Here is a 21726-nt window from a genome sequence, read left to right on the forward strand (position 1 = left end):
GAGGTTGCGACTGCACAAGGGGTAGAAGTAGCAATTGGGCCATCCTCGGCGTTGCAGCCTGTCGGCGCACCAAAGACGATCTTGAAGCATGAGCCAGGCAAAGAACTTGGAGTTCGGCGGGGCCCAAACACGCCAGACGGCCTGCGGCATGGGAGAGGACAGTCGGCCTAAGAAGTGAAGCATTTAGGCAGATCGGGTCGAGTAGGAGCCATCGGAGGTCATCGTCCAGATGATGGAGTCGGGGATCCCCGGGCGCAGGGAGATCGTAGCCGTCACGCGCCAGGCGTGGATGAACTCATGAAGGAGCGGCTGGGAGAGGTTATGGCACACGTCGCGGGTCCAGCGATGCTCGGTAATGGCGTCGGCAACCGTGCGATTCTTGCGACAGGAGTGGGCAAACAACAGAGGGAAGACGGCACGAGGCGCACGGCCGTCGAGCTAGCTAGAGCTCCAGAAGCTCGCCGTTCTGCCGTCGCCGATGGTGACGCGGGTGGCCGCCGCAAAGAGGTCGCGGTCGATGTCGTCGCAAGGGGTGGGCGCGCCGACTCAGGGTCTATCGGGCGCGCACCATTCAAACCAGAGCCAACGAACCCTCAGCGCACGCCCGAAGGCGTCTAGGTTTGCCAGGCCGAGCCCACCATGCTCTGGCGGAGAACAGACCTTGGTCCAACTAATCTTGCGCTTGCCGCCGGCCTCATCATTGTCGCCGATGCCCCAGAGAAAGCGACGTCTGATTTTGTTGAAGGAGGAGAGGAAGGACTTGGGAAGCTTGAGTGCAGTCATGGCGAAAGTGGGGAGGGCGCTGAGCACGGAGTTGGAGAGCGTCCGGCGCCCGCCGGCGTTGATAAAATTAAGCAATTTCGAGAATAAAAATTTAAGAGTAATTCCAGAATATAGATCATAACGACGTAACAAGTAGCACATGCATCTCGAAAATACTTGAAGTATTTACAGCACGATAAACAACAACATGAATTCGCAGATCATAATTAAACTGTAGATCAGATCACAAATTACGTATTGTTTGTTAAAGAAGAGGAAACCGTGACGATGACCAAATTGACTTGACGACGTTCCTGGCAACGAAGACGGCGACACGTAGCACTATCCGACTTGGACGGTAGACGACCCGTGGTGAACGAAGCGAGCAGTCGCGCAGAGCGTTTTCCAAAAACCTTATTCGTCCTCTCCCAGACAAGATCACAAAGACGAAAGGGTTCCGGAGACCTGCTCTCCTGTTCGCTGGTGCATGCCGGCGCTCGGGATGGAGTAGACTACGACGACGGCGCAAAAGCAATAGACAGGCGAAACCCTAGCTCGGTTTGATGTGATGTGTATCGAGGGATGAGAGCGGGCCAATATATAGTCATGCAGATACATGTTGGTTTAGAAAACCTGAACCGACTCCACTAAATCTGATACGCGTCCGTAACAGATTTCAAAAATACCTGCGTGGCAAAAATCTCCAAACCGCATGAGTAGATAAAGCCCGGCCCCGCACCGACCTTCATTGCCAGGAACTCGAACTCGATCCACGAAACGCGTGCGCGTCGTGACGAGGAGATAAGCTTGGTTAAATTTATAATTTTGATGGTCAACAAAAATTATGACTTATATTTTCGAACACAGTGAGAAGTAGTACTTTCTCTATTTCGAAAAATCAGATTTAATTTTGATAAAAATTACGACTACGTGCTAAAAAAAATTATGGTCCGATTCTTATTTCAATTATTTTTTCTAATAATGTAAAACTATACCAGTTTTGACGTGCGACGAGAATCCCCTTATGGGAAAAAAGAAAAAAGGAACCGGGGTGCCAGCCGCATGCACCACGTTTGCCTTCCCGTCCATACACCCTAGTGGACTGGAATTCCTCGCGACTGCTATCTCTGAAACTCAAAACACCCTAGGGGAATGCCTCGCGACTACTATCTCTGAAACTCAACCGATAACATAAGTATACGTGGTTGCGACAGAGGGCTCGTGAAAAACAGGGGAACATGGGCGCATCCACCTCCGCTCTCTGGCTCTCTGCGAACGATCAGGAGGATCCGGGAGGCATCTGCGGGCACCTTGTGGGCTCCATCCACCACCACCACCGCTAGCCTATGCCATCCAACGACAGAAACTGAAGGCTCGGGGTGGTAGGTGCGTGACCGCCGCGCGGGGAGCAACCCACAGCGAGCAACGGCAATAATTCAGCGGCGTACCGTATGCACACAGCCACACACACACACATGCGCGTCGACCCTTCGTCCCAATGCCATCGGAGGAGGCACTGCGCAGACTTCGCGCATCCACAGGCAATAATGCACGCTCGGGACTCGCGAGTAGATCTTTGGGCAGTCACAGGTAGGGTCGCCGGATCTGTCTGCGCGCTAGACAGCCTACGAGCCTCCAGTCGGTCTCAAACAAAAGATTTTGTGACTTTTCAGGGAGCGGCCAGGCCACACACACACACCGCGCCAGGAGCAGGTGGACGGACACACGTGGGTGTGTGGACCGATCGGACTGGCGCGGCCCGTGCGCTGAGCTGCTTGACTTCGGCGGTCTGCGTGTTCTAGAATAGTCGGACGCCCGTGGGCACCCGGATGAACTTTAAAAATCGAAACAAAATATAATCTCTGAAAAATGTGTATGTATATGTGTTTGAAAACTGTGAATATTAAAAATATGTCTGCATATTTCATATCGAAAGGAGAAAATCCGTGTCCGAAGTCATATTGAATATTTCTCCGTCCAACAAAAGATGTTTCAAGTTTGTCAAAATTTGAATGTATCTATATATGACTTAGTGTATAGATGCATTCAAATTTGGTCAAAGTTGAAACATCCTTTGTTGGACGAAGGAAGTATTAAAAATGGGTTACAAAGCCACCGCCAGTGTGTACCAAAGTAAGTAAACTCGATGGTTTACCGGGGTTTTGAGAACGATGGTCATTGGTTTACCGATCGAGTTGACCAAGTAACGTTTCCTTCCGAATCAATATATGCCTCTCAGCCAATGCATGCTTCATTAATTCGAGTAGTACTTGTATATCTCTCTCACTGTCTCACACTGTCATTGTAGACTTGTAGTGGCTAGCCCGTTCTTCATTTTCTTCTCCCCTCTCTCGATCTGTCTTGACTTTTGGCTTTCCCATATTGTGTGTCCACTCGTCAGCCACACCCATGTCCCTTGCATGTGTCCATTTCCTTCTTCTCTTGCATGAATAGGCGACACTGCCACTTGTTAGCCAGACATGTCGCAATTTCCCTCTCCCTAGCTTCTCAATCTTGTTGGTCCACACCGTGGTGCATGCGTTTTTCTTTGTACTACTACACATGACAATGCCATTTGAGTCTTAATTAGGTGCTACTCTCATACGATATATTTATGCTAAGTTTTGCAATCATGTATATAATCATTTGAAGTGCACTATTTTTGGAGAGTCCAAGTCTCTTGCGTGGACCACCATGAAAACCAACATCCATGGACCATTCGTCCTGGAAGGTAGCCATCTTTCTTCTTGTCACCAGGAATAAGGATCTCCAGCAAACCTGCCTATTCACTATGTATGCACTCAGGATGACTGGTGCCTGCCCGGCCTCGCCGTCCTTCCTGCTTATCTTCTCCAATCATAAGATACGAGCAACTAAAGATGTATACCTCAGGATTACATGCATCGCACGCTAGCCCACACTTTATATGATGAGCATATATAAGCAAGCACTGTTGTGCATGGCAGTGTGAAAGGCGCCATACGTAGCTTGCAACTTCCACAAGTTATACCCTTTTTTTGGGGCAATTTCCACCAGTTAATAAGCATCGGTTTTGGATAATCAAGAACCAATCCAATCAAGAGGAAAAAGACCAAATAAAGAATGAACCTAGCCAGCCGTACGCACGCGGGCGAATTTTGAAGGCGTGTCGAATTAGGCGTGCTCGAGGAAAACGAAATAAAGCTGTAGCCACAGCGGCAGCGGCAGCGCGTCAATGTGTGTATACGTTTTGGTGCCGTGAAGATTCATATTCATGAATGGGTCAATTGGAACACGCATCGATCGGCCGATCCATGACGATCTCGACCGACCGAGTTGGGGCTATTGGATGCTGACCCAGTCATCCCGGCGCCATGCGAACTTTGCTATTTGCATGCGTGCATGCAAGGGAGGCGGCAACCTTCTTGGCTTCTTTTATCGCACATTTCATTCAAGTATATATATGGAATATATTATGAGTCCCATCGAATCTTGTAACATTTGCTGTAAAGAGAAGTCGAATCTTGTAACTTGACTAGCCCATCTGTGCGAAATTGTTAACAATGGCATGTCAAATAATACTAGTATGCGAGATATAGTTGACCAAAGGGTTTTGGCCTTGAATCAATCAGTAAACAGGCAAATCCTATCCAAAAATGGATAAGTTGAAGCGGCCGGCAGAGAAAACAACACCTACTGACCTACGTGTCTAGGCGTGGACAAATGAATCATCCTCTTGTTTAAGGGAAATAATTGCACTATAGTTAAGTTCCATTGACTTCAGTCCAACAAAAAGTTGACAAATTGGCCGACCAAACATGCATGGCATGCGTCTCAGGCTAGCTAAGGCAAACATGACGCGACTTTGTTTGCTTATTTTTCCTAAGCTGTGTGTGACGTACTTTCTCTACAGGGAAGGTCAACTTGTGAACATGGTGGCCAAGCTCAGCCTGAGTAGCGTAATTACGTATACACACTCCTGTCTTGGCACTCCAGCTCCTGAATAGCCAGCGTCCTTACTAAAAGTGTCCGTTCGCGAGAAGCACGTTGACCTCCACAGTCTACTCTGTGCTGCTGACTAGATAGGGCAGAGTACTGGTCAACCTCTACATACTTTATGTACGAAGACTCTCATCAAGGCCTTGAAGACTAGTACCACGTGCCACGGAGTAGTATTTTCTTTCAAGACATCGCAAGCAGGAGTCTTTGCCTTGCTGTGGCACGTTGCAATCGATCGATAGAGCAGGTTCTTCTGATCCGATCTGATTTCTCCGGGCAGGCAAGAGATCGACTAGCTCGTCCCCACCCGTAGCCTCCAGCGAGAGATGGAAGCCTCGGGAGGACAGATCCGTGAAGTCATCTGTGTAGGCAACTGCTTCTGTCTTTGTGTGGCGCCATCATGGTGTATGGGACAACGCCCCGCATCGATCTCGAGCGAACACCCAACAGTTGGTCGTCACAAGGCTTTGTCTCTGCCCTGCTGCTCCTAGCCAGTTGTTGGTGATCTGATTTGTTTGGCCCTGCAACTCGGCAAAGACTTTTGGGATTGCTGGGCCATCCGTGGCTCAATCATTTGTGCCCCCTTGCTCAGATCGATAGATTGATGCCCATTGCCATGCCACATCATATCTGCATGAGTTGCCTGTCCTAGTGTGGTGCGATTCGCCGGGCCGGATGGGTAGTGCGACCGACTGGAGAGACCATTATTTGGCCACACCAACCTAGCTACTCCTATATCATACATAGGAACTAGAGATTTCTAGGAACTATGTGTAATATGTATACACCCGTATTACGTTTGCAGCGACCATAAAAAGTAACTAGGGACACATGACCGCACGTACGTTTTCATTGTGTTTTGATCTGCAGTCCAGGTGGTGCTCACACGTGCATGTTTTTAGGACACTAAAAACTGAGCACTCTGGGAGGCCTCTCGCGCCATCTGGATTGCCAACCGTTGAACACGTAAGGAGCATCACCAGCCGTTAGATGTTTCCTTCCCCGCCTGGCCCGCTTTGTCCTAAGGGGCCGCTTCTCCGGGAGAAAAATCGGGGTTCCCTAGTTGATTGGGCCGATGGAGTCAGCCGGCCTGTTTCAGCACCTATCCAGTTATTCAAAGAAGGCCCACGGGACGGAAACGGCTTGGGGCATGCGACCATCTCGGGCTCACTCCAAACGATTGCGAGGTGACGGAGGCGGCCATGGAGCATGGCGCCCAGGCTCCTGTACGAGTACGATGGCGGCGGCGACGGCGCGTGGCGCCCAGGCCTCCTGTACGTCGGCGGTGAGAACGGCGCATGGCGCTCAGGGCTTCTGTACGATGATTCTCCTGCTCTGAAGCTACGGCGATGGCGCACTGGCGGATCGAACTCTAGGTGCGCTCGGCCAGCCGACAAAGAGAGAACTCGTACGTATGTCCCTGGAGCTCTTCAACTCCACCGTATATAATCTCCAGATCTTAATCTGCGACACTAAGTAATTAGAACCAGATTATGGTTGGATTTTTGTGTGGTTCTAATTACTTCTCCCTTCCGGTATCTTATCTAAATCATGTGTTCCTCTCGATTGGTTAATCTGCAACCAGTCTCTAATGATGTCCTCAGTTACAGGAATCGCTGAAGCAGGGTGATTAGCTGCTATGGCTAACCGGGAATGGAGGTGATTAGTCCAATTAACATACTCGCTGTCTCAAAATAAGTGATGTGTATTTGTATAAGATTGGTACAACTTTTTGACGGTTGCAAAAAACCGTGTTTAGTGGTCATGATTACCGAGATGTACGTTGTGTTGTTTTCTCGTCTAGTTGGAATACTGAGGAAGGGTCTCTGAACTCTCGGAGGGCGACTCACCGAGCATCTTGGATGTTGGATATTTGGGCCGCTTTAGTTCGATTCACGCAAAAATAAAATAAAGGCCCATTAGGTGGAATGGTGTGACGGCAAAGTTTTTCGCCTTTTTTTTTTCATCGGGAAGTTTTTTGCCTTGTTGGTAGATAGGGAGTTCTACTAACTAATAGCCCAGAAAGAAAACCCTAGCCGTCGCCGTCGTCTTCAAGGAAGCTTCAATCTTCAGCGGTTCCCCTCGTCTCTCACGGCCGATTTGGCTTTAAGAGACGAGGGGAACCACGGATCAACGTCTGGCATCAAGTTTTGCTACCTTTTTTGTTAGGTTCTTGTGTGCTTCTCGGTGGCGTCTTGGCGATGGAGACACCGTCGTCTAAAAGATTGGTGTCCTGACTCCTTCATCGTTCTGGTGTAGGCGTTGCAACCTATGCCATGGAGTCAGTGGTTCTCATGACACGTCTTTTCGTATTTTTGGTCCTTTTTCCCGTTGATTCATCGACGGAGAAGCAATTTTACAGCTTGTCTTGCAAGGGTATGACCCAGGCCATGGTGCGTTCAATGATTTTAGGTTCTCACCGTTTGAGGTGGGCGGTTCATGCGGCTTTTTAAAATCTCTGAGGTTAGTTCAGCTTGTGCAAGCATGGTATTCTGCAATTTTGTCAACGAATACATGAAAAAGCATCAAGATGCGAAGGATGAATCAAGAGATGTTTACTTCGAAGGACTACAAGGAAACTTTTGGTTTTATTGAGTATCTTTGTTATCTATGTTCTTTCGTGTATCGATCTTTTGTACTTTGTCTTTTGAATCAATAAAGCCAGATCGTTGCTCTATAAAAAAAATACTAACTTATAATGTTCTTTTGCGTGAATAATAATCAACTTAAAATGGTTCGTGCAATAAATTTCTTTACAGCTAGGGAAACTTATAATGGCAGTCTCATTTTTGGCAAAGTTTGATGCAAGTTAAAAATATCTTTATTAATTGTTGCAGGAAAATCATCGGTAATGGAGAAAGAGCGGACACGGATTTTATGGTCTCGTCGTGATCTTTTTTTTTAGAATATTTGGTCTCATGATCCAGGACGGACGGTGTGCTTGTTTGATTTGATGGCAAGAATTTGGTTTGTGGCCAAGCCAAAATATTAGCAACCAATATTATTTTGGCACTTGTTTGGTTTGTAGCCAAGAATTTGGTTGCCAACATGCACCCACGCATCTCTCTCACATAATCTTGTCAAATAGTTGGCAAAGTGAGGGTTGAGAAATTCTTTGCCGAAAAATTGGCAAGCCAAATCTTGTCCTGATTTGGTAGGGTTTTACGGGGCACAAACCAAACACACCCGGTATCTGCGTTTGTTGGTTCAGTCCATTGTGATTGCAGGTGGTGGGCCTGTTGTATGTTTTTTGGCCCAGGTGTTGGTATAGAACAATGGCTATACTGGGCCATTTCCGGACTGTTAGCTAGGAACGTTCAAATTTTTTCCAGCTGGGTTGTGTTCGCATGGGCCAGCACATGTAGGACGCTTTTGGGAAGAGCATTGGATAGGGGAGATGCCCCTATGCCAGAAATTTCCTAGGTTGTATGGTCTAGCTTATAAACGTTTCCATTCAGTAGCAGAGGTGGTTAGGATAGATTGGCAATGCATTCGTTTTAGGAGAATACTTAGGGATAAAACTAGGTACATGTGGATAGAGCTAGTACAGATGTGTGAAGACATTCTGTTAAAAGAAGGAAAAGATAGATATTTTTGGAAACTCACAAAATCAGGAAATTTCTCTATGGGTTCCCTGTATAAGATGCTTAAGGCCAGGCAGGAAGTGCAGAGTTACTGCACTTACCTTAGATATGCGGTTACATCCAATATTATTATTTTTAGAAAAAGAGGTCGAAACCCCGGCCTCTGCATCAAAATGATGCACACAGGATTTTTTTATTAAATTATTTAACAAATCTTACAAGATGAATACATCGACCAACCAATTCAAAGCAACCAAGCTATACCTACAGGCCTGATGAAGGGGGTGACAAAATCAGGGCCGCATGCTCTGACCGCACACCACCACCCAACACAAATCCGGAGACCACGAAGACACAACCGGTCAAACAAATCCTCGACGTGTGCCGGTGCGCACATTCCAGAATTAGCAGCTGGCGTTTTCCACAAACCCATCTTTAGAACAGTGATCGAAGTACTAAACTTGGCAGACTTGGCATCGACGAGGCGAGCCAGACCCTCCGACAAGCACGGGCCCAAAAGCCGTCATCTGACAGAGATCCCAACGTCCGCAAATGTAGGGTTCCCAGGACGACGCCACCGGCGTCCGCCCAATCCGAAGACTTTGGGTTTGCACCTGGGAACGTAGAGCGGAGGTGGTGCAGAAGTACCTCGACAATGCCTCAAAGGAGGGGAGAGACGTCAAGGACGTCACCACCGTCGTGGTCCGACTAGTCGACCAAAGGTTTCCCCCAATACCAACTTGCACCACCGACACTTGCCTTCTCCTGAACCGACGAAGGACGCCGACTGCCCGATGGCGAGGAGGAAGACATAGACCGGTGCACATGAGGACGCCTGCCAATGCGAAGGACGCCGCCGCCGGCCGCCTGGACGACGCGTCGCCGCCAGGCCTGCGAACAAGGCAGATCAAGCCGCCCCAGCCCGAGCCAGTCATAGGCAGACGCGGACCCACGCGCCGGGACGCAGCGCCACGGCCAGGGGATCGCCGCCGCCAGGGAACCAGGTCGCCTCGCCGACCAGCACCAAGCACAGCCACGCGCAGGACCAGGCCCCGCCGCCGCCGATGCCGCACGGGCTTTGCCCGGCCGCGCGCTCCGGCGGCGGCGAGGGAGGGGGTGGCCGCGATCTAGGGAGAGGTTACGGGAGGGAGAGAGTTACGGGGGAGAGGTTAGGTTTGGAATATGTCGTTCCCGATCCCGTAGAACAAACATCGTTTAGAAAACTATTCAATGATTATCACACAAACATGTGATAATATGCTACCATGTCGTACTGGCACCCCACTGAAAAACTGAAACCACCAATTTTGCTTGTCAAAGCAAGCATGGTTCAATTTCTGATTCCAAACTGTTCATCCCGTATCTTCAATCTCGTGTACCCAAATAGTCTAAATAATACCACTTCTGGCAGTCTTCAGAGAATTCCTTACTTTGTTCTTAGTTCCCGATTAAATTCTGACCTCATCATGCGTTAAATTATCGAAACAGAATATGCCCAATACAGATCTGCATCTGCTGGACAGAAACTTGTTTTGACTAGAACTTTCACACCGCTGATCGGAATTGGACAATAAGGTACTGTTGGATAGGTACGAACATATCCTATAACTTTTCTGTTGGACCGAACTACAAATGATGCACCCGTAGGTACCAGCTTTGAAAAGATTAAGTGACTCGACTGTCGAAAATAACTGCGTGCATCCAATTTGATCTACGAATCACATAAGTCAGGTAGTATGGGGCACATGGAAATCCTTTGTCAGTCAATCGGACCCACCAGTCAGCCTGCATATCCACCGAGAGTCGGCGGACGAGGAACTCTCCAGGTCCTGGACAAAATAGACAAGGGGGGGAAAGGAGGAAAATAGATCGAAGAGCCAAAGCGATCCTTTGAACCCTCGCCCTCGCCCGTGTTGGGAGCTTGAAGAGACTCTGATTCCCGGTGAAGTGATTGCGATGGATGAGCAGTTCATCCTCCGCGTGCCCCCATCCGTGGCGGAGCGGATCGAGCGTCTCATGAACGAAGCCGCCGCCGGCTCATCCTCCAACCCCGACGACTCCTCCCTCGATCTCTCCTTCTCAGGTGCTCCCGCCTCTCCTTCCCGCCTTGGCTCCTCGAATTGTGCTCTATTTCCGCTGGAAATGATGTAGATCAGTTGCCATAGAAAGAACATGGGATTGGGGATCTTTCTTGGGGAATTCCATGCTGGTGTTTCAGGCTATTTGTTCAAAAATTCGCTGGGGGGTTACAGCATGCCCGTACGCTGTTTGACAAAATGCGCAAGCCAGCCATAGTGATGATTACTGAGAGGCGTTCGGAGATGGCTGGTCGGCGGTGGTTCGAGCATGCAAATACCAAAGCGTGCGTGGAATGGGATTGTAGGTACCTCGCCCTAGAGATGTCTGGCACCACTGACTGGTGTCATGCTGCGATTGTTCACACTTCACAGTTGTTTGGATCCAACGGTCTGGTGCATGGTGGCCGGCGGATACACAACTTCGTTGTGCGACCTGAAAGATTGATAAAGTGCAACCATGATTAAGGATTTAAGGCTCTTGTTCTTGTTTTAGATTTCCAGTAATAGGTTAGAATTTGTGATTAGCGGATTGCCCAGTTGCAACTATGTTAACAAAATACATATTAGCTTGCCTACTCATGCAGTGTAGTTGATAACCGAATCAGCACTCTAGTATGAAACTTCACACCCATCTAGTTTCTTTATAGCTTCATAGTTGCTGAATTCTGGGTTGTTTACTTGCAGATGCTATGAGATCAAGGGCATTAGGATTGCTGTTAGATGGACAAGATATGTGCGTACAGCTAGAGAGACTAGACGGCGCTATTTTGATTTGAGAATCTCACTTGTTTGTTGTCTGTGTTCATATTTCCTTTTCCACAAGTTGCCGAGGTTGCAGTTTTTAGCTCAGACATGCTTAACTTGCCAAGCAGTATAGCGTCTTATCTGTACAAAACCATGAAACCAGTTAGTATTGGTAATATAAGGAAACTCGGCTTCAGTAATACGATTTTGAAGAGCTTAGGCCTTTTTCACGATGGCACGCAACGTTCTTTACTAGACAACTTTTGCAATTATACCCTTCAGGTGTACAGCAAATTTATTCATGCTACACTTCCGGTGCAGCATTGTCTATGTGCTTATTCAGTTTGTTCACTCACTAATAGTGTAACACAATCATCTCTCTTGATTTTTAATAATACAACTTAATTACTATCAGGAATTGAACTCTGTTTAATCTTTATTGCCTTCTGGATTGATGGTATTTTTCCTCCTACAGAGGATGGAAGAAGTGGTACATTTATGATTGGCAACCAGAGCTTTCCTGCATCTCTGTTGGATCTCCCAACAGTTGTTGAGTCATACAAGACATATGATGATTCGTTTTTAGTTAAAACTGCTGATATTGGTCAGGTAAAAGTGTAAGGTTTGTGTATAATATATATTTAGTTTGTAGTTCTTCTAATCAATTTAAACTGGAACAGATGGTAATGGTAAGAGAAGAAGATGATCCTGCCCCCGAAGGAGTTGAATATAAGCATGGACTGACTCCTCCAATGAGAGATGCACGCAGGCGACGTTATCGCAGAGAACCTGACTTGAGCGTATATGAATTGACTGCCCTTCAGCTCGATTTGTTTTCATGTTGGTGGAAATACACTGTTAATCACGATGCTAATTCTTGCAGGCACTCTTTTTTGCAGGCAGAGCTTGTTCACCGAGTTGAGAAGGATCTTATGAGTATTATGCAAGGAGTGTCTGTCAGTATCCTTTTGGTCCATGTGATTTACGAAATGTTTTGCCTTACTGCAATGGAATGAAAATGAATAATAATTTTCTTTAGATTTCTTTGCGTTTAGTTGGTAGGTTTTGCACTTCATTGGCTCATCAACATTCTAATGACAAATCTTCTTACCCTTTCCATTAGAGATGGACATGGCCATGTGTAGTTCCCTTCCCTTGTTCGTCAGGGCAATGTTCTGAATCTCTTAAGCGTGTAGATTGTAGTGATTTTATACAATGCTTTCTAAAGCTAACCTTGAACACTTGTCATGCCTTCTTTTTACAGCCTCTGGCATGCCTTTTAGTTGAAATGTTGACAAGGAAATCATAGGTTTGTTAAACTGTGATAGTTGTATTAATCTTCTATTGTCAGAACTGACTGCTCTCATTGGCTGAACCTCATAAAATGGGAATATAACCATTCTTATCTCTGTCGGTTTATGCATAAACTTAGTTAATTTGTCCGTAGACCAGAATGTTATAGTTGGAGGTGGCCTTTGTATAAATTTCTTTAACTTGCTCGTAGACCAGAATGCTAGTGTAGTTGGAGGTGGTGGCAAGAAAGCTGCACCAGCTCACGCGCCCAAGCCTGATGTTCAAGAGCCTGCTGCGAATGGCGAAGAAGCAGAGCCTGAGAGGAGCGACTCTGACGAGTCAGATAACTGAATGAAGTGGACCAGAAGAGAGAGTGTAGCTACTGTCTGAGCAAGTTCAATGAATTTAGCAATTCAAATCAGGGAAATGTTTACCAGCGTATATGTACCAACCTAAAGCGCATGTCGTCGTCTTAGAGCTTCTTGATTACTACCTCAATATAATAGCAAGACCTGCACCTGCGAAAATGGCTTTTGGCTCCGAGACCTGGCATTATGATGGAAGGGTACTTCACTCCTTGTCTGTCTCGCTGGAGAATCACCTGAATGGCCTCCATCCATGGTTGCAAAGGGCACGGGACGCCAGGAGCAAACCATTCAGGAGTGCAGAGACCTCCGTGGTCCTAGTGTCAGTAACAATCGATGCAACTATTTATAATATTCAAAACGATGAATCTCTTTATTTTATATCTGTATTGCACCAGAGGTTTTTATTCACCGTGCTGTGTGGACTATGAAATTTGGATGGTACTCTCTTCATTCCGTAAAACAGTTCATATATTTTCTTCTATTTGTTTCTTTATATACTCTCCTCTTTCAAAACACAACTCATATAGATTTGTATACTTGGACCAAGACAGCTCTCGTTTCTAGTGTCTGACCACTCATATTGGATTAATAGTAATGGATGTGAGTAGTTATTGGCAGGGTGCGGGTTTCAAGAGAGAAATAAGGTGTATTCTAAAATAAATGAGAAAAAATTATATGATTTGTGTTTTGGAACGGAGGGAAGCTCATTTTTCATTGATTTCCGCTCTTGACCAATAACTGTTTACAGTCATTTATTTCTAAATCAACTTGGTTAATTAGACACTGGAAACGAGAGCTTATCTTAACTAGTAATCAAGTGGTAATACTCCGAATCACTCTTTAGAAAATAAGGGCGATTAAAATTACCAACCATCCTTGCTCTATGATTGATAAAATAAATTCATTCACACTTTCAATTTATTTAAGTTTAACCATCGGCTAGAAATATGACTCAAGGAATAAGAAATTCACTCATGGAGAGTTGTACGGTCCATTTTTCATCAAACCAAAAATTATTCATGAATTTCTTCCTTTTTCCTTCTCTCATATTTCACTTTTAGCACTTGTTTCTTCTATAGTAAGGGTGACAAAACAGAGGGTAGTAACAGATATTACGAGCTGGCGCAATTTTTGTCACTTGCATTTGGAAATTATCAACGGTTGGGCCATCAAATCTACAATAGTAATTCATTCCATCTGTAGAAAAATAAGGTAATGCATAATAAATAACCATCACGAACTAATTAGTTGTCTCAAATATATTCTGATCCCTACAAAAGCTATAGAGATTAAAGACAACTGAAGAGAGAAATAAATTGGTTTTTAAGTTTAAGCAACAACAATCCACATGTCTACTTTCTGAATATCAAAATTGCAGCATATTCAGTGTTTTCAACATGTTTTTGTTGTAGTAATGTTGCTACTCTTGGTAGCGAGAATGCATGCATGATCTGCCGAAAGACTACTTCCAGTTTCTTACTTGATTGTTCACATTAGGCATTTCTTTCTTCCAGTTTATTTAACCAGATGACTCTACATATAGTAAATTTACCATCGTTAAACCAATTTCAGGGGGGAAAACAACATATCTAGTAGTAGTACTTGACACAAATGTTAGACAAGACAATTCCAATAACACAAAAACCATGTCTTAAATAAATAGCACACCAACCACTGAACTGAGCAATCAGCAGCCTAGCGTTAGAAGATACGTTAGCCATCACCTACTTGCTCACGTAAACGTTGGTGTACCGAGGCGTGAATGCACTGTGGAAAGCGGCGACTGCCGGCGGTGGGTGCTATCTAGAGGGCAGAGACAAAGTGGAAGGAAGGCGCATGCATGGCCGCATATTCACGGAGGAGGGGATATGCATCGGCCGTGCGGCCATCGGAGCCGGCGTTGAGTACCTCGCGTACAGTCGAGTGTCAGTAGCCGGCTAAAATTTTCGGGGTGGTCCAACGGGTAAAATATTCATACAAATTTAATTATTTTGATGTTTTGATTTTTTTTTAACTATGTTACATAAAAGATTGGAAAATCTCAGAGCGGTCCAAACTACGCCACTGCTCGTGTATCCCCTCCGCGTTGCCCTCGTGGACCATGTACATCAGCTGGAAATTCACGACCCCGGTCGTGTCCCCCGACCCTTCCGCAGCCCAAACGCCGCCGCCATCGCCATCTCCGTCGCTGCGGTCGGACGGCATGGACGACTGCTTCCCCAACGTAAACCACGGGGTCACGGTCAAAGGGGCTGGCGTGGAAGCGATGGAAGGGGGCTGGCGAGGCTGGCTTCGTCATTCATGCGTTCTGGGCGCGATTGATTCAAAGAGATGGAAGGGGGCCGTGATTAGCATGCGTGATTAGCGGGATGGAGGCGGAGAACGAAGGAACTTGGACCGTTAGATCAAACGTATGGACGCTGTAGATTCTATTTTTCTGCCAAGTTTGTGCCTTTATAAGTAGGCGGAAGTACACTCATTCGGTGCAAACTTTATAAAAAACACGTTTAGAAGTTTTAAAAAAATTCTAAAAAAATACCATATGTTGATACTGTGATGTTCTACAAACCTGCAAAATTTCAAATTCAAAATCAAAAACATTTGAGAGAAATTAAAAAGAGAAATTTACAATGAATAGTGTCAAACACTGAAAAACCACTATTCATGCAGAATTTGTCTTTTTCGCTGCTACCAAACGAAATTGAGTTTGGACTTGAACTTTTACACATATATAAAACATCACTTTTCTAACTATGTGATTTTTTTGAGAATTTTTTAAATTTTTTTCAATAGAGTTTTCATAGTTTGCACCGTAGATGTGGTTTTCACCAGATACAACAGAGATAGAGATTAAAGTGCACAATATGAATTGTTTTGTGGAACGATGAAAGTACTCTAAATTCTATTTATGGTACTGCCAAAACCGATGAAAGTACTATATATTCTATTTATCGTACCGCCAAAACCACATACTCGTCCCGGAGCGTTGACCCTAAATATTCAAATACTTAATGATGTCAAGGCTTGTTCGTTATCCACCTCTCTTGAGAGACAGTGAAGAAGAATCAACATTGCCAAATCCGAGCAACCTAATCAAGTGCAATTGACGGCAGGAAATTTCAACATGGCAACGAACAGAGTAACCTCCATCAACACAAACACCAAATGTTACAACCACACTCACAGTCAGGTGATATAGTTTAACCATAGCTATGCCATCTTTGATGTTGATTCATTCGCAAAGAAAGGATGTCATGTCGAAACCAGCAATATTCTGAAACAGATACACAACTGATAGCGGGCAGAGCAGGGAACTCCATCAAACACGAGGCAGTTGAGGTAAAATCATGCAGAACATCTTCTGATTCCATCATTTTGCGCTGACGGCCGCTGCAGAAAAAAAAAATAACATCATGATCCAAGATTTATAGATACACATAACTAGAAGCAAATGTATGCTGATGTTAAAAGGCACGTGCATTTATAATCCTTAAAAACATCCTAGCAACAGTTGTAGGTGTGGCGTGCAGATTTACATTTACTCCATATGCATAATAGGACAATGGGTCTCACAAAAAAAATGGAAAGACAATGGACTTGTATGTGAGATCTCGGGCTTCCCGTTCCATCAATGAAGAAATCAGTTCTCAAGAAGAACCAAAACTAAGAAATCTACAGTATGTTTAGATTTTACAGTCACATGTACAAAAATGATTGGTTCCTGATGCTTCAAAGCGACCTAGCAACAGTTCTAAATGTGAGATCTGGCATCAACTCCATGTGAATAATTTGACTATAAACTTGTATCTGAGGTTGATAACACTCCATCAGTACCTATCAAGAGTCTTAAAGCCTTAAAATGCCAAATTAGCTCAACATAAGACAATAACAAGATAGGCATCCACAAATTCTCAGTTCAAAGTCTAACGGACAATTACAGAACGGATATTTTGAAGTGAACTGTCTAAATATTAAATGCTCCATTCGTTCAAGATATTAGTGCAACCATTCTAACAGATTAACAGGTGGCTAAAAATGTAACCCGAAAAATGGCTAGCAGCATGTGATGCAAACCCAATCAATCCAGGGAAATGTGCAACAATAAAGCTGTTTATTCTTAAAGTGGATAACAACACAAATCTAATCCAAGACTATTATCAGGGGAACATGCCACTACGACATAATGAAATGATTGTTCACAAAATCTAGATTAGTATAACGAAACATGAGTGCGTTTAGAGCACCCACATTCCCATTACTATGTTCCATGATTCACTGTTTAGAAATTCACATCCATGCTATTTCAATGCCTTCTCATGTTTAACAAGCACAATAACCATGCGGATACTGACTAAAAATATACTACATCAAACAACAAAACCTCCATCCCACAGCCATGAATGGAAAAAAAACACAGGAGCTAGAGTGATATTGGTATACGCCATATTACAGTGGATGATATTAGACATCCACGAATTCTGAGTTCAAAGTCTAACAGACAATTACAGAATGGATATTTTGAAGTGAACTGTCGACACATTAAATGCTCCATTTGTTCATGATATTTGTGAAACCATTCTAAGAGATTCACAGGTGGCTAAAAATGAAGGCCAAAAAATGGTTAGCAGCATGTGATGCAAACCCAATCAATCCAGGTAAATGATGCAACAGTAAAGCTTTTTATTTTTGAAGTGGCTAACAACACAAATGTAATCCAAGACTATTATCAAGGGAATGTGCCACTACGACGCTGCAAGCAGTAATAATGGCGGTATTGGATCCCGTAATTATGGTTGAAATCATCATACCTTATTAAAAAAATAAAGGATCTCACAGTCTCACTATTTGACTCTATACCCAAACAGACATGTAAAAATTGTAAGTAGGTACACTCAGACTCATCCATGGACGTACATAATGAAATCATTGCTCACAAAATCTAGGGAAACATGAGTGCGTTTAGAGCACCCACATCACTATTACTATGTTCAGTTATTCACTGTTTAGCAACGCACATCCATGCTATTTCAATGTCTTTTCATGTTTAACTAGCACAATACCCATGTGTTGCTACAGACTAAAAAAATATACTACTCCCTCCGTGCAACAAAGGATGTCTCAACTTTTACCAAATTTGAATGCATCTATACACTAAGTCATGTCTAGATACATTCGAATTTTGACAAATTTGAGACATCTTTTGTTGGACGGAGGGAGTACTTAAAAAAAACCCTTTATTCATAGCCATGACTGAAAAAAAAAACACGGGTGTTAGAGCGATACTGGTATATGCCATGTATTACAGTGGATGAAATTCTGCTGTGCACTACATGCATCGTCCAATCAGCTTCACAAAGGAACCACAAGGCATAAATTCAGGCAATCAATCAAAATATCCTGAATTTTCTAATTCCTTGATCAGAGTTTTCAATTTGTATCCAAGAGCTAGAGGCCAGGATGGAGTGGAGCCAATCTGGCTCATCCAAAGGAATTCCACTGGGCGAAATCCCAGAAAGGCATTATGCCTGTATCACCACATCTCCCTGTACCAATTACTGAACAACCAAAATATTCACCTTTCTGGCCCCGAAATCAAAACTTCTTCACACTGGTTAAACTATACTTTGTGAAACCCTACACCCTAGATTTTTTTAGATCTTTCATGGTACCTGTACTCCATAGGGAGGCTTGGGAGTACTAATAAATAAAACCATCCATTTGAAAGGGTAGATTGGAGTTTTCACAATTAACAAGAATAATAATCGCAGACTTTATGTTGATCATCGCCAGTAAAAGAGAAGGAGCCGCACACCACTGCCCCTTCGTCCCGGTTGAATGGACACCGCTCCGCCTCCTCCCTGTAGAATGCAGGGTACCGCCTCCTCTTTCTCTCCTCCCCATCGTGCGTCGCTGCCGACTGCGATTCTCCGCATCTGCTCATCGTGAAAGACAGTACATGTGTTGACCTATTTGCATGCTGTCTATATATAGAACTCCCTACCTAAATGCATTAGTTGGATCATTAAATAGGTTCTATATCTCGTGCATTCTTGAGCAGCTGATCAGATAAGTACTACATATTCCTCCTCACATGTTTGGCTCGTCGCTCGCTGGTAACCGGCAGAACAGGCTGTTATGATTGGGTGCCATGCTCGACGCTGCTCCTGCGCAGCCCTGCACGTGCACCCCAATCATGGGTACTCCTAGCTTTTTGAGGTGGTATGCCATTCCACATGTATTGGAGTACCTGTTAAGTTTAGCCGTTCGATTAATACAAATGGATGGCTGTCAGGCCGAACCGTTATCTTCTTATTGGCACCACACATCCTTGACCGTGTGGCTCTCAGCGTAAGTAGATTCGTCGCCGACTTCACTTACCACTTCAACGGGAGAATCGCTATTGGACCTTCATCGCCCATCCGACGGCCATCAGCAACTTACCCGCTTCAGGCACTATTTATTTTCTGACACAGCTGTCGTCCAGCAACTTTAACACGACTGCTGCTTTTACTCAGTTCTTTTACTTTCTAAGTTGTAATAAAGCCAAGTACTCGAGCTGGAGAAGCCCGTCTTCCTTGTGTTGGACTAAACCCTAGCCACCACTTTTTCTTGTGGATCCGGCTTACTATTTCCAGCTATATAAAAACCTACAAAACCCTACCAAAAATAGCTTGCTGTTTTGAATCCTTCTCTGATAGCCCAACTCTACAGTTCGGGTATATCAACGGATCATATTCATTTGAGGGTACCGTAAAACTGTAAAAGAGTTCAATTCCTTGCGCAACCATAAATACCCATGGAATTCCATCATCCACACAGCCTACATGAAGAAAATTGGACCAGGTCGCCAAACAGCACTGCAATTTTGACAAGATAGCTACCAAGCTTTGCAGAAGTATTTTGCATTGTAAACACATTGGGGGAATATACAAATGATAAATCGTAGAATCAGGAGGTAACTAATCCAAGTGGACACAAGAATTACCTGTTTCAGTGGCGTAAGCAACCAGCTGCTCAAGCTTGTCAAGAGTTGCTTCGTCCGCCTTGTCAAAATCTACCTCAGTCCACCTGTTCACCTCCTGAAGGCATCCCCCTATCTCCTTCATAATAGCGACCGCTTTCCCCTGCCAGCTTGCCGGCAGCCGCGTCATCTCCTCCTTGAGCTTCTTATTACGCTCCAGTTGCGGTGGTGTGAGCTCCACAAGGATGGATGCCCACCCCGACTCAAATATGCGAGAGAGCTCGGCCGCGCTCTTATACACAGCATCATCCTCGTCATTGAAAGTCATGGCATTGCGAAAGGTCAGCCGTACATCCTCGGCGAATGCGCGTGGATCTGCGTAGCGAAGGCGATTGAGGCGGCTGCTGACGGTGCCGAGATCCATGGGATCGGGAATCATGGTATAATAGTCGCTGATGCCGAGCTCATACACATCAACGGGCTTGTCGAACACCCACGCGTCATCGTGCTGCAGCAGCTGGTCCAGCAGCTCGCGGCAGCGGTCGAAGGCACGGGCATGACCGGGGTCGGCATCGGCAAGATTCTTAGGTTTCTTGGCGAAACCGGGTCGCGGCAAGGGTGAATCGCGAAGCTTCCGACGAGGCATAGGGTTCACAAGGTGGAGAGCACGGGCGGCGGGAGGGCGCAGGCGCACGGCTGTGGTGGAGACGAGAAATCGGGGGGAGGGAGTTGCGATGCGCGCTGCGGCAGTAGAAGGAGGAGGGTCGCAGCGGCGGTGAGGGGAGTAGCTGTTTTTTTAGGTTGCGACGGGTGTGGCGACTGCGGCGGCGGAGTGCGGGCGGAAGGCAGCGAAGCGGCGAGATAGCGGAGGAGCGGCGGCGGAGTGCGGCGTGGGCGGCGGAGGAGTGCGAGCGGGGGCTGCGGAGGAGTGCGGCGTGCTCGTCGGGAGGTGACGTAGGCCCTGTCTAAGAGGTGACGAAGTATGACGTAGGAATATGAATACGAGATTTAGCATCCGATTTTGAGGGAAGTATGGGCTGAAAACTCTCTGCGGGTTGGAAGGATATTAACCGTATAATCTCGCACGGATGCACGAGATGAGAGGTGGGATGGCACCTTGCCACATAAACATATTTTACAGAAAACCTCCCATTTATACCTTACTTCCTCTCTTTCCTCCTGCTCATCTCAAAATGAAAGAAGTGATTCAGCCCTAAGAATCGACAAGCGAGACAACGTGGTCACTGCCGCCGTCCCTCCGTGACGGTTTCGTCCTCTGCCCTATGCAACCCCATCACAGTCGTTTCGGCCAATTCCAGTCCGCCCTTCCACAATGGCGAGCCCCATCAAGCCATTGTCGTTGATGTTGATCTGTCATGGAATCAAACTTCAGCTTTGTATTTGGAGTTATTGACAGTCATCCAACTCCGGCTCCAACTATCAATGTAAATCTGTCAATCGTGAACAACATTAGTAGCTCAAAAAACCATATTATGAACCATGTTCTTTCTTATCAGTTAATTAATAACCATTTAACAACATTAGTAAATCATATTCATGAGTGTTTTTTTTGTACGGAGGGGTTGGAAAGGAATGTTCAGTACCCAACATCCATTCTCATCATAACAGACCATCACCCATATGGGATGTCCGCAACATCTCGCAATGACGGATCAGCATCAACGGCAGCAAGGGCTCGCCGTCATGTAAAGGTGGACCGGCCTCAGTTGCAACGGCTGTAGGCGTAGGGCACATACACAACGTCTGTGAGGGGTGGGGGCGGAGGGCGCAGCCGTCGCGAGGTGATGCCGAGGTCTGGATTTCTTCTTTCATCTTGAGACGAGTATGAGATAGGAGAAGAAGAAGAATATATGCTGGTAGGTTTATGTAAAATCTGTTAAGTGGGTGTGTGGCATCCCACACTTATCATCTGGTGTATCCGTTCGAGATCGTATGGC

At 45.6% G+C, this 21726-nt stretch overlaps 2 protein-coding genes across 3 annotated transcripts; one reads left to right on the forward strand and one right to left on the reverse strand.

Annotated features, from left to right (window-relative positions):
• The first annotated feature begins 10135 nt into the window (after positions 1–10135).
• On the forward strand, positions 10136–13257 carry LOC100831039 (transcription initiation factor TFIID subunit 7). The gene is made up of 5 exons (XM_003569406.4): positions 10136–10407; positions 11622–11755; positions 11827–11946; positions 12046–12106; positions 12651–13257. Exons 1-5 carry the CDS (start codon positions 10281–10283, stop codon positions 12788–12790), a joined length of 582 nt encoding a protein of 193 aa, XP_003569454.1. The 5' UTR covers positions 10136–10280; the 3' UTR covers positions 12791–13257.
• A 2536-nt stretch (positions 13258–15793) lies between these two features.
• LOC100839198 (transcription factor GTE4) lies at positions 15794–20782 on the reverse strand. 2 transcript variants are annotated; one of them, XM_003566894.4, is made up of 2 exons: positions 19793–20782; positions 15794–16197 (listed from the first exon to the last, which is right to left on the reverse strand). In XM_003566894.4, the coding sequence occupies exons 1-2, from the start codon at positions 20412–20414 to the stop codon at positions 16178–16180; spliced, it is 642 nt and encodes a 213-aa protein (XP_003566942.2). In that variant the 5' UTR covers positions 20415–20782; the 3' UTR covers positions 15794–16177. The 2 variants fall into 2 exon arrangements, with proteins under 2 accessions (XP_003566942.2, XP_024315618.1); XM_024459850.1 differs by lacking the exon at positions 15794–16197 and adding an exon at positions 16505–16614.
• Positions 20783–21726: the final 944 nt, after the last annotated feature.

This window comes from Brachypodium distachyon, chromosome 2 (assembly GCF_000005505.3).
Source record: "Brachypodium distachyon strain Bd21 chromosome 2, Brachypodium_distachyon_v3.0, whole genome shotgun sequence".
NCBI classification, from domain to species: Eukaryota; Viridiplantae; Streptophyta; class Magnoliopsida; order Poales; family Poaceae; genus Brachypodium; species Brachypodium distachyon.